Source organism: Carcharodon carcharias, chromosome 11 (assembly GCF_017639515.1).
Source record: "Carcharodon carcharias isolate sCarCar2 chromosome 11, sCarCar2.pri, whole genome shotgun sequence".
NCBI classification, from domain to species: Eukaryota; Metazoa; Chordata; class Chondrichthyes; order Lamniformes; family Lamnidae; genus Carcharodon; species Carcharodon carcharias.
The window spans coordinates 30420503-30432772 of record NC_054477.1 but is presented as its reverse complement, the minus strand read 5'-3'; the positions used below and the strand labels follow the sequence as shown (position 1 = coordinate 30432772).

Genomic DNA, 12270 nt, shown 5'->3' with positions numbered 1-12270 from the left:
GAGCGGGATTGGCGCAACCCCGGACCTGGCCTTCCCCCAGTTGATGGAGGTGGGGGAGGAGGAGCCCATTGGTAACAAAGGGCGGGATGTTTGATACTATAAGCCTCTGGGTGATGGCCTCAAGGGGGTCCACCTCCAGAAAGCCCACAGTGAGCTCCTTTTCCAGGGCCAGGTGCACCGCCCACTCAGACCTCAGAAAAAAGATGGCTTTGCCATAAATTTTTGAGGCGGTGACTATGGCTGAGGGGCCGACGACCCCAGCCATAGCCCTTACGCACGCCTCAATCGTCATCTTGCGGTGAGCATAGCTCTTCACCCCCAAGGCCTTGGTGAGGAGGCGGAAAGATGATGGGGTCGCAGAAGAAGCTGCCCCTGCAAAGGTTTTTCTGGGAGGCCCTGCCACCGGTGACGATGCCGCCTTCACCTTTGCTCTTGAAGGCCCGGCCACAGGCATGTAAGGCAGCCATAGGGGCTGAGCCACACCCACCCCGAGAAATTTAGGTCTTAATAAGTTTTTTTTTAATTAAATTTCCTCCTCGAGGGAGAGGGGGAGAAAGGTGGATTAATCTCCCCCTCAGAAGGTAAATAGAGAGGAGGGAGATGGGTAGAGGACGGGGAGGCACAGGAGGGAAAGGGGAAGGTGTAGGTGGTGTCTTGATTGAAGAATGGATGGTGGGTAGGGGCCTTGATGATCTTCCGGTAGGGGGAGGGCGATGCCTTCACCAGGCAGCCGGTTCTGCCTGGAACATAGGAGTGAGGCCTGTTCCTCCAGGGGTGGTGGCAAGACTTTACGCAGGCACGCGCACACACCCTTTTCCTCCCCCAAGTCTCCAGGCAGTCTTCTGCCCTCCCCCTACAAAACAGTTCTTTTTCAGCCCCCACCTGAACAAATGAAAAGTTCAGACACCCACCTAGGATGATTATCTCACAGTCCTGGCCTCCCTGTCCTGTAGCAACAACAGCAGCAGCAACTCTTCCTCTCCCTCTCTCTCCTTCCTTCTGTTGGCCCCACAGAAGGCCCTCCAGGCTCCAACTCCCCCAGGCAATGGTGGATGATGAAATTGTTGAAAAAACAAAAGGCTTCTGGAAGCAAACAGGCAGTCCAAAACAGGAGGAATCCAGCAGTAGTTCAACAGACAGGAGCATACAGGCAGAGCAACCTCCTCTCCTCAGTCTCTGGCTCCAACTGAAGCAACAACGAGGAGGAAACGATCCAAAGGTGAGAGCAGTCGAGGAGATGTAATTGCTACAGCCTGGGCATGGGTGTTGATCACTTGTACATAATGTTCTCTGTTGAACGTAAACTTTTAAGAATGACTCCTTGTTCTGATGAGCAGTGTTCATGTCACTCAGATTTGCAACCTTGGTCCCTGTAGCCTTGGTCCCTGTGGGTGTCTCCAACCAGGGCCTCTTCCCTGTGCTTTGTGCAACCTTCCCAGCACACTGATGGTGCGCCTTCACAGTCACTGAACACATTAGCCATGCCTGCACCTTGATGGGGGCTTATCATTGCTGCCAGAATGTCCTGGACTGGCAGCACAGAGTTTGGTCATTCTCTCTATCTGCTCCCAGCACCTTTGAGATGCGACTGGCCCCCCCATCCCATCAGCATCTGTATTCGGTGACAGTGTGGTACTGAAGGATTCAGCTCACAAAGGATGCCATAGAATCAGGATAAGTTAAAGTTTCCCTGCTGCATCTCCATAATATGACCCTGTTCACAGAGCGTAAGCATTCTGCCATCAGCCAAACAGGAGTCAAACGTTCACAGATGCAATGTGAGAATCTATGGGGTCTCCTCACTACATGTTATCATCATCCCCCATGAATCTAGAAGCTATGAGAGCCTCCTGAACGCGCCTGCCTTATCTGGCCAGTGCAATGGCCTCATCGCCATCATCTCTCCTTCGAGGACCTCCTCACCCTCAACCCTGTCGATGTCATCCTCATCGGAGGAGACATTCAGCTCCTCCATCTCCTCCTCTGCCAGTGGCAAAATCGGACAGAGTCAGCATGGATTTATGAAAGGGAAATCACGCTTGACAAATCTACTGGAATTTTTTGAGAATATAACTAGTAGTTGATGAGGGGGAGCCAGTGGATGTGGTTTATTTGGACTTTTAGAAGGCTTTCGACAATGCCCCACATAAGAGATTAGCGTGTAAAATTAAATCGCATGGGATTGGGGGTAGTGTATTGAGATGGATAGAAAACTAGTTGGCAGACAGGAAACAAAGAGTAGGAGTAAACGGGTCCTTTACCGAATGGCAGGCAGTGACTAGTGGGGTACCGCAGGGATCGGTGCTGGGACCCCAGGTTTCGCAATATATCAGTGATTTAGATGAGGGAACTAAATGTAATATCTCCATATTTGCAGATGACTCAAAGCTGGGTGGGAGGGTGAGCAGTGAGGAGCATGCAGAGATGCTTCACTGTGATTTGGACAAGCTGAATGAGTGGGCAAATGCATGGCAGATGCAGTATAATGTGGATAAATGTGAGGTTATCCATTTTGGTAGCAAAAACAGGAAGGCAGATTATTATCTGAATGGCTATAAATTGAGAGAGGCGAATGTGCAACGAGACCTGGGTATCCTTGTACATCAGTCGCTGAAGGTAAGCATGTAGGTGGTAAAGAAAGCAAATGGTATCTTGGCCTTCATAGCGAAAGGATTCGAGTCCAGGAGCAGGGATGTCTTACTGCTATTATACAGGGCTTTGGTGAGACTACACCTGGAATATTGTGTGCGGTTTTGGTCTCCTTATCTGAGGAAGGATGTTCTTGCTATAAAGGGAGTGCAGCGAAGGTTTACCAGACTGATTCCTAGGATGGCGGGACTGACATATGAGGAGAGATTGAGTCGGTTAGGATTATATTTGCTGGAGCTCAGAAGAATGAGGGGGGTCTCATAGAAACCTATAAAATTCTAACAGGACTAGACAGGGTAGATGCAGGAAGGATGTTCCCGATGGTGGGGGAGTCCAGAACCAGGGTCATTGTCTGAGGATATGGGGTGGACCATTTAGGACTGAGATGAGGAGAAATCGCTTCACCCAGAGTGGTGAGCCTGTGGAGTTCGCTACCACAGAAAGTAGTTGAGACCAAAACATTGTATGTTTTCAAGGAGGAGTTAGATATAGCTCTTGGGGCGAAAGGGATCAAAGGATCTGGGGAGAAAGCAGGAGCAGGATATTGAGTTGGATAATCAGCCATGATCATAATGAATGGCGGAGCAGGCTCGAAGGGTTGAATGGCCTACTCCTGCTCCTATTTTCTATGTTTCCATGTAAAAGAGCATGCTATACATGGTTGTCATCTCCAGTATTTGTAATAGGGAACTTTAGAAGAATAATACAATAATAATCTGACTATAATTACTCAGGCAATTATTTTAGGTAAAATAACATCATAACGAGAAAATGTTCCAGATGATTACCATATTGGAAATCCTTTATAGGATCACATCGACACTTTGGTGGGAATTTTCCAGCCTCATTGGCGTCAGGAGAGGGGACAATATTGCAAGGAGGTCAAAAAACAGCCTTAAGGCATCATAAAACCAGTTTGCAATTGTCCGCTTCACCTGTCATGGCGCGTCACTTTTCCTGCCGCTGCATATCAGGAACATCGTTTTAATACATTTGTATCTAATTATAAGCCCTGCTTGCTGGAATCATTCCCCCGCGTCAAATTTACCGTCCACTTCGGCATGACTTCAGAACGGCGAAGTGGAGTTGGGTGCAAGTGGTTTTGAACAGCCAATGAGTGCACTACACACTGGCCATCCAAATGGTGGCCAGCACTCTCCTGCATGCATGAAGGGACCTTCAGACTTAACCAAGAGAGGTTCTTAATACACCCATGCTAACCCACATTCTCTCTCTTTGATCCTGCAGAAGGAGAACATCAGGATCATGTAGCCTGATGATTTAGCGGTATGACTCATGGCTTAGCAGAGAAGAAGAGAACAGCGGAGGTGTCTGGCTTGACAAAGGGAGGAGCACCTCCCTCAAGATGAAGGGGCAGCAGGACCTCCTGCGCATGCAGCTGAAAATCCACAGTGAGCCGTCACTCATGGGTGTCTCGCTAGGCTCAGGGTCTATAGACGGGTGCCTGTCATTCCTGCAGATTACTGAGAAACAGTGCTGCTGAAGACTGCGCATGTCTGAGGAACTGGTCAGTCACATATGCCACCTGTAGCAGGATTTGGTGCCACGGAGACATGGCTGTGAAAGTGACTATGGTGCTCAATTTTTACACCAGTGGCTCCTTTTAGGACTCCACAGATGACCTGTGCGGGATCCCACAAGCCTCCACGCACAAGTGTATCCAGGAGGTCACGGACACCATCTTCACAAAAGCACATAACTTTGTGCATTTCACCCAGCATCAGGAGAGCCAGGAAGCAAGAGCGCTGGGATTTGTGCAGATCTCAGGTTTTCCACAGGTGCAAGATACCATCAACTACACTCTTGTGGTGCTTAGATCCCTATGCTGACAAGCAATCAACTATGTCAACTACAAGGGCTTCCACTCGCTGGTGTTTGTCAGTAGCCATGGAACTATACTCTGACATGAGTGAAAGAAACAGAAATGTATCAAACTGTCAAAAAATATCTGAAGCTGAAGAATATTTGTTCTCAGTTTTAAAAATTTTGTACAATTCATGTTTTAATATTTAATGGTTATTTGGATTTCAGGCCCTAACAGGTCATACCGTGGAAATTGAGACACTCGATGGCAGATTTCTCAGTATCCCAATCAATGACATTGTCCAGTAAGTATTCTCAAACTATTTTTATGCTGTTTTATTGTGGGAAGAAGTTCAAAAGCTTTTACTCTTATTACACAGCTAAGTGGCTATTTTTCAGGTGTGAACCTACATTGTGAGTCTTAGGGACGTGACAGTTGAACCCAGTCCTACATTCTCCCCACATCTACACACACAGACACATACATTTAGCTGCTGAGGCCATTGTCGTAGCAATCAAGAGCAGTAATCATGGCTATTTTTCTCCATCCTTGGCTCAGGAACACTGAGGAAAGTTGTAGCGCCTCTTCTATGTGCCTAGTTGCAATATATTTGTATTCATCAGGGGAACCTAAGAATTCACCTGATTGGAAAATACTATTTGTGTTATCTGCTCAGCTACAGATTTCTAAATCAGAATGTACAGTTCATTACTTGTATTCTTCAATGATTTTCATATTGTGATGGCCCATGTTCTTTTGAAAATAATACCCTATGTTTTATGCTGGGATGATAGCCCCTTTAGGATCTAGGTTTCTTTGAAAGAGTTCTGGATAAAAAAAAGCAGCTTGCTTCCAATGACCAAGCTTCCTGGGAGATAAACATAGAAAAAAAATCAACAAGCAGTTAATATAGGGGTGAGTAGGTCCTTGATTGTGGTTCTGTGTTCAAGCAGTTTGGGTTTAGTTAAGCACAAGATAGCTAGAGGGAAGATTACGTTCAAGCAGGATTCAGTTAAGTTTCTGTGTGTTGGCTAAAAGTGTTTTAAAAACCTGGTTGACTGATGGACTTTATTAACACTGAGATGGATTTCTGGAATAGCCAAGCTGAGGAAAGAGAGAGGGTCTTGTATGACTCCAGAGTTACAGAACATTGGAACCAAGAGAGTTCTGACCCGAGGTAGCTATGCTTAAGATGCTAACAATGCCTGCACTGAACTGGAAGCCTACAACTGTGGGTTTGAAGGAACAGACTTACCGGAAGTAAGCAGAAGGCCCACGAAACCACAGCCTTGAGAGAAATCTTTGCAACAGTATTTTAGACCAAGTGATTATTCTTCCAATTTCTGAGAAGTATCTGGCTTGAGATAATTAGGGTTAAAAGCCAAATGGGTGGAAGAAGAAAAGTTGGATTAAGAAGTTCAATTTAAAGTACCAGCTTCTGTGTTCATTGTACTTTTAGGCCTGAATTTTTCGCTCGTCGGGCGCACGTGATTGGCGGACCTGGGTGCGGACTGGAAGTGGGCCCCTGATCACGATCGGCCCCCAGTTAACAGCCAGCCAGTGTGAAACGCATGCTGAGAAAGGCTCAGCACTGCCGGTGAGGGTGGGCGCTGATGTCACCACAGATGCTGGTGAACACTTCCACTGAGTTTGCTGAGGGCAGACAGCTACCCCAAGGAGCTGCAGACATCCACGGAATAAACAAAACAACAGAAGTGCTGCAAAATATGTCCATGCAGCATAATCAAGCACCTGAAAGCATACCTCGTTTAAAAAAAAAAGCAGTCCCAAGATATCTCTCTTTTGTTTCCCCATGGAGATTTCATCCCATCCTGGATCGAGGCTTGAACAAAAATGTAAAGGCCGTCTGGCCAGTTGGCCCGCCTGCCAACCATAAAAGTGGGCAGGCCATGAAAAATAGCTTTCAATTGCCTCCTTAATGGGCTTAATTGCCTGCTTAATTGTCTGTGGGCGCACTTCCGATTGCTGCGCGTGCCTGCTGAGTGAGATATCATGTGAGGACGCGATGACGTTGGGACACTCGCCCGCAACACACAAAATTCTGGCCATAATATCCACTTAAAATAGAGTGTAGTCATTAGCATTCATGTTCTTTGATTTTTGTGTTGTAAAGTTTGTTTGAGTTAACCTTGTGTCTTCATTCTTTTAGTAAATACCTGGGTTTTTGGATTCTAAAAAAACAGAATACTGGTCTCTACCAAGATCATAACAATAGCAAATACTTACAAAACATCCTTATAAAGAAGGAAGTAGGGAGAGTACAGGGCCAACATATTCCAGTAAAGACAAAGGATGGGACCAACAAATCCAGGGAATCCTGAATGTCGAGGGATATACAGGATATAAATATAAAGAGAAAAAGGGAGGCTTATGGCAGATACCAAGGGCTCAAAACAATGAACGGCCAAGAGGAGTATATAATGTCTAGGGGAGAGCTTAAAACGGAAATTAGGAGAGCAAAAAGGGAGCATGAGAAAACATTGGCAGGTAAAACAAAGGAAAATCCAGAGTTATTTTACAAGTACATTAAGAGTAAGAGGATAACTAGGGAAAGAGTAGGGCCCATTAAGGACCATGGTGGTAATTTGTGTGTGGAGCCGGAAGATGTAGGTAGGGTTCTAAATGAATACTTTATGTCGGTGTTCACAAGTGAGAGAGACGACATGGGTATGGAAATCAGGCAGAAGGACTTTGATGTAATTAAAGAAATCAGCATAGAAAGGGAGGAGGTTTTTAGTGGTCTGGCAGGCTTAAAAGTAGATAAATCTCCAGGCCCAGATGAAATGTATCCCAGGCTGTTGAGTGAGGCAAGGGGGGAGATAGCAGGGGTGCTGGCAATAATTTTTAATACCTCTCTGGCCACTGGAGAGGTGCCAGAGGACTGGAGGACAGCCAATGTGGTACCATTATTCAAGAAGGGAGGAAGGGATAAACCAGGGAACCTCGGGCCAGTCAGTCTAACCTCCATGGTGGGTAAACTATTGGAAGCAATTCTGAGGGACAGAATTAATCTACACTTGGAGAGGCAGGGATTAATCAAGGGCAGTCAGCATGGTTTTGTTAAGATGAGGTCATGTCTGACCAATTTGATTGAATGTTTCGAAGAGGTGACCAGGTGTGTAGATGAGGGCAATGCATTTGACATAGTCTACTTGGACTTCAGCAAGACTTTTGATAAGGTCCCACATGGGAGACTGATAGCGAAGGTAAAAGCCCATGAGATCCAAGGTAATTTGGCAAATTGGATCCAGAATTGGCTGAGTGGCAGGAAGCAGAGGGTGATGGTCGAGGGGTGTTTTTGTGACTGTGTCCAGTGGGGTTCCACAGGGCTCAATGTTGGGTCCTTGCTGTTTGTGGTATATATAAACGATTGAGACTTGAATGTAGGAGGGTTGATCAGTAAGATCATGGATGACACGAAAATTGGTGGGGTGTTAAATAGTGAGGAGGATAGTCTTAGATTACAGGAGGATATAGATGGGCTGATCAGTGGCAAATGGAATTTAAATTGGATAAGTGTGAGGTGTTGCACTGGGGCAGGACAATCAAGGCACAGTGAATGGTAGGACCCTGGGAAGTACTGAGGATCAGAGGGACCTTGGTGTGCATGTCCACCGGCTCCTTAAGGTAGCGGGACAGGTAGTTAAGATGGTTAAGAAGGCATATGGGATATTTGCCTTTATTAGCCGAGGCATAGAATATAAGAGCAGGGAGGTTATGCTGGAACTGTATAAAATGCAGGTTAGGCCACGACTAGAGTATTGCGTGCAGTTCTGGACTCCACATTTTAGGAAACATGTGATTGCACTAGAGAGAATGCAGAGGAAATTTACCACGATGTTGCCTGGGCTGGAAAATCTTAGTTATGAGGAGAGATTGGATAGACTGGGGTTATTTTCCCATGAAGCAGAGGAGATTAAGGGGGTACATGATTGAGGTGTATAAAATTATGAGAGTCATAGATAGGTTAGACAAGAAGGAACTTTTCCCCTTGGCAGAGGGATCAATACCACGGGGCATAGATTTAAGGTAAGAGACATGAAGTTTAGAGGGGATGTGAGGAAGAAATTTTTCACCCAGAGGGTGGTGGGAATCTGGAACTCACTGCCTGAAAGGGTGGTAGAGGCAGAAACCTTCATAACATTTAAGAAGTATTTGGATATGCACGCGATGCTATGGCATACAAGGCTATGGGCCTACTGCTGGAAAATAGGATTAGAATAGTTAGGTACTTGTTTGACTGGAGCAGACTCGATGGGCTGAAGGACCTTTTTCTGTGCTGTAGACCTCTATGACTCTATAAAGTTGCTTTTATCAGCAGTCTTCTTCTCGCCCCTCCGCATACCTTTCATCAGGAAAATCTCTAACATATTAACCCATAGTTGTCAGACTCACCAGGCTGTAAATTTCAGCACAGTCTTCTTGCTTTTTTTTAAAAGATAGGTGTTAAATTCCCTTCGCTCCAATTTTTTCCCATTTCTGTCAGAATCACAGCAAGCAAATAACCAATTTTGTATGCCACTGTCTGAGTAATTTTAATTGTCCTTAAGATTTCCTCCCCATTTTCTCACTGGGAGAGAGTCAACTGCTTCTTCCATGAACACCAGCATACAGAAATTGTTTAGAATATTTGCATTTCTTGATTGTCCAATACCATATCCCTATCTGTGCCTACTTCCTTAAATTAAATGGGATTTGACTCAACTTAAATGGAAGAAAATACTGACAAACAGAACTGTAAGTCAGCAATGAGAAGTATTGAAATAGGAAAGGTAAAGGGTTCAAATCAAATCAAATATATTTCATTAAAGAAAGGAATTAAGTATTTCAAAGGCTGGGACTCTAATGCTGAAGAAAGACACTAAATCAAATTTGAAATTTAAAAAAGGAAAAAATTAATGCTTACAGAGTTGATAATGAAAAGAAAACTAGGAAAGATGTAAAGAATATAGAAACTATGCAAGTAGGATGGGTAGAAAGGCTAAGAAAGAGTGTGAGAAAATATTAGCAAACAATATAAAAACATATAAGGATCTTTATAAGTACAATGTATGAATAAGATTGTGAAAGTAGGGACAGCTGCTAAGAGGTAAAAATGGCAAACTTGCAGCGGAACTTATGGAACTCAGTTTTCATAGAGTGTTGATTTTGAAATTGTAGAACCACCAGAGGCAGGAGTGGAGTTTAAGTTTATGATCCTCTGTCTCATAGGCAAGAGTTTTTTTTCGTTCATAGGATCTGAGCATCGCTGGCAAAACCAGCAATTATTGCCCGTGCCTAATTGCCCTTGAAGAGGTGGTGGTTAGCTGCTCTCTTTAACAGCCGCAGCCCATGTACTGTTAGGGGGAAAGTTCCAGGATTTTGACCCAGCGACAGTGAAGGAATGGCAATATAGTACCAAGTCAGGTGGATCTGTGTGATTTGGAGGGGAACTTGCAGATGGTGGTGTTCACATGCATTTGTTGCCCTTGTTTTTCTAGATGGTAGAGGTCAGGGGTTTGGAAGGTGCTGTTGAAGTAGACTTGGCAATGAGGTCAGGAGCTGAGTGGTGCTGGCAGAACCCAAACTAAGCATAAGTGAAAAGGTTGTTGCTGAATAAGTGCCATTTGATAACTGTCTACAACATCCATCACTTTGCTCATGATTGAGTAAACTTGGGGGATAATTGGCCATATTTGTGGACAAGATATACCTAGGCAATTTTCTGCCTAGGCAATTTGCTGCAGCGCATCTTATAGATGGTACAAACTGCTGTCGTGGTGCATCAGTGGTGGAGGGAGTGAATATTTAGTGTAGTGGACAGGAGGGCCGATCAAGTGGGCTGCTTTGTCCTAGTTGGTGTTAAGCTTCTTGAATCTAGTTGGAGCTTCAGTCATCCAGGCAAGTGGAGAGTATTCCATTACACTTTTGACTTGAGCCTTGTAGATGGTGAACAGGCTTTGAGAAGTCAGGAGGTGAATTACTCTCCACAGAATCCTCAGTCTCTGAGCTGCTGTTGTAGCGACATTTGTATGGTAGGTCCAGTTAAGTTTCTGGTTTATGGTAACCCGCATGATGTCGACTGTGGGAGATTCCATGATAGTAGTGCCGTTGAATATCAAAGGAAGATGATTAGATTCTCCTTTGTTAGAAATGGTTATTGCCTAGCACTTGTGAGGCATGTATGTTACTTGCCACTTATCAGCACAGCCTGAATGTTGTCCAGGACTTGCTGCATAAGAGCATGGACTTCTTCAGTATGTGAGGAATTGCGAATGGTAAAGAACACTGTGTAATTATCTGCAAACATCCCCACTTCCGACCTTATGATGATAAGGTCATTGAAGCAGCTGAAGGTGGTTGAGCCTAGGACACTACCTTTAAGAAATCTTGCAGTGAAGTCCTGGGTTTGAGATAATTGGCCTACATAAAACACAACCATCTTCCTTTGTGCTAGGTATGACTCACACCAAGTGGAGAGTTTTCCTCCAGATTCTCATTAACCTCAATTTTGCTAGGGGTCCTTGATGCCATATTTGGTCAAATGATGCCTAGATGTGAAGAGCAATCAATCTCACCTCACATCTGGATTTCAGCTCTTTTATGTATTTTTGGAGCAAGGCTGCAGTGAGGTCAGGAGCTGAGTGGTGCTGGCAGAACCCAAACTAAGCATAAGTGAAAAGGTTGTTGCTGAATAAGTGCCATTTGATAACTGTCTACAACATCCATCACTTTGCTCATGATTGAGTAAACTTGGGGGATAATTGGCCATATTTGTGGACAGGATATACCTAGGCAATTTTCTACATCTTCAGGTAGATGCTAGTATTGTAGCTGTACTGGAACAGCTTGGATATGGATGTGGCTCTCCAAGTTTTAAGTACTACAGCTGGGATTTTGTTAGTCTGACTGTGTCTTTGAGTTGAAACAAAACTGTGCTTCCAGTTTCAATTACTGTTTGTTGACATAACTCTAGGCGCTATCATTATAGTATTATTACTGCTTGACTGCTTCCACAACCTGGCATTATCACAGTAGGGACTGTAAATTCACTGTTTGATTGACAGCTCCAAGAGGTTATTAGAGGATTAACAGTCTTGATGCAGGGCTGAGTACAATTATTTGCTGTTATCAGGGATTAAGTACTTGAGGGGATTTAAATGTATTAAATGGGCTTTCATGAATGAAAGTGTTTCTTTTAATATAGTGAAGCCTGTAATAGATATTTAGAACTTTATTTCATCTCAGCATGGCTCCTGAGGTTTGCCTATGTTGATGCAGGATAAGCTGGCATGGAAGGTGTAAGGGCAAAGGGTGGAGGCTGGGATATCCTGAGTTAACACAGGGCTATGAGGAACCATGGAGGGGTCAGTGGGGGTTCATAAGTTGGCATGAGTTGGCACTGTTGGCATAGGGGCTATAAAGGTCATTGGGTGGGTGGGGGTCATGAGTTGGCACTGTTGGTATAGGGACAGAGGTGGGTGGGGGTTCATAAGTTGGCATGGAACTATAAGGGGTAATGGGGTGAATGGAGGGCATGGGTTGACAGTATAGACATGGGAGGTGGGTGGGGGGATGGGAGGCTTGAGGGGGTGAGGCCCAGAGGGCCTAATATTTAACAAAACAGCTGGGATGAAGTCCCAGAGAACCGAGGCCTTTTAACTAGCCCGCCTTGGCACCTGGCAGCCCTGGTGGCCGCCTCTCATCTACGTCTGGAGGTGGCAGACCTGAATCTATCCTGTAACTACCTTGCCCCCCTCCGGTCCCAGAATGAAGATCCCACCATTCGGGGGACT

The 12270-nt window shown here is 45.1% G+C and overlaps 1 protein-coding gene across 5 annotated transcripts in view; it reads left to right on the top strand.

The window, feature by feature from the left end:
• dnajb13 (DnaJ heat shock protein family (Hsp40) member B13) overlaps positions 1-12270 on the top strand; it is a 61119-nt gene that overhangs the window by 47055 nt on the left and 1794 nt on the right. For 4 of the 5 annotated variants that reach the window (XM_041199303.1, XM_041199302.1, XM_041199301.1 and 1 more), the window contains one exon: positions 4702-4778. In XM_041199303.1, the coding sequence (XP_041055237.1) occupies positions 4702-4778 (77 nt within the window). Of the gene's footprint in view, positions 1-4701; positions 4779-5933; positions 6072-12270 lie in introns of all 5 variants that reach the window. The other variant, XR_005944440.1, reaches the window with a different exon arrangement.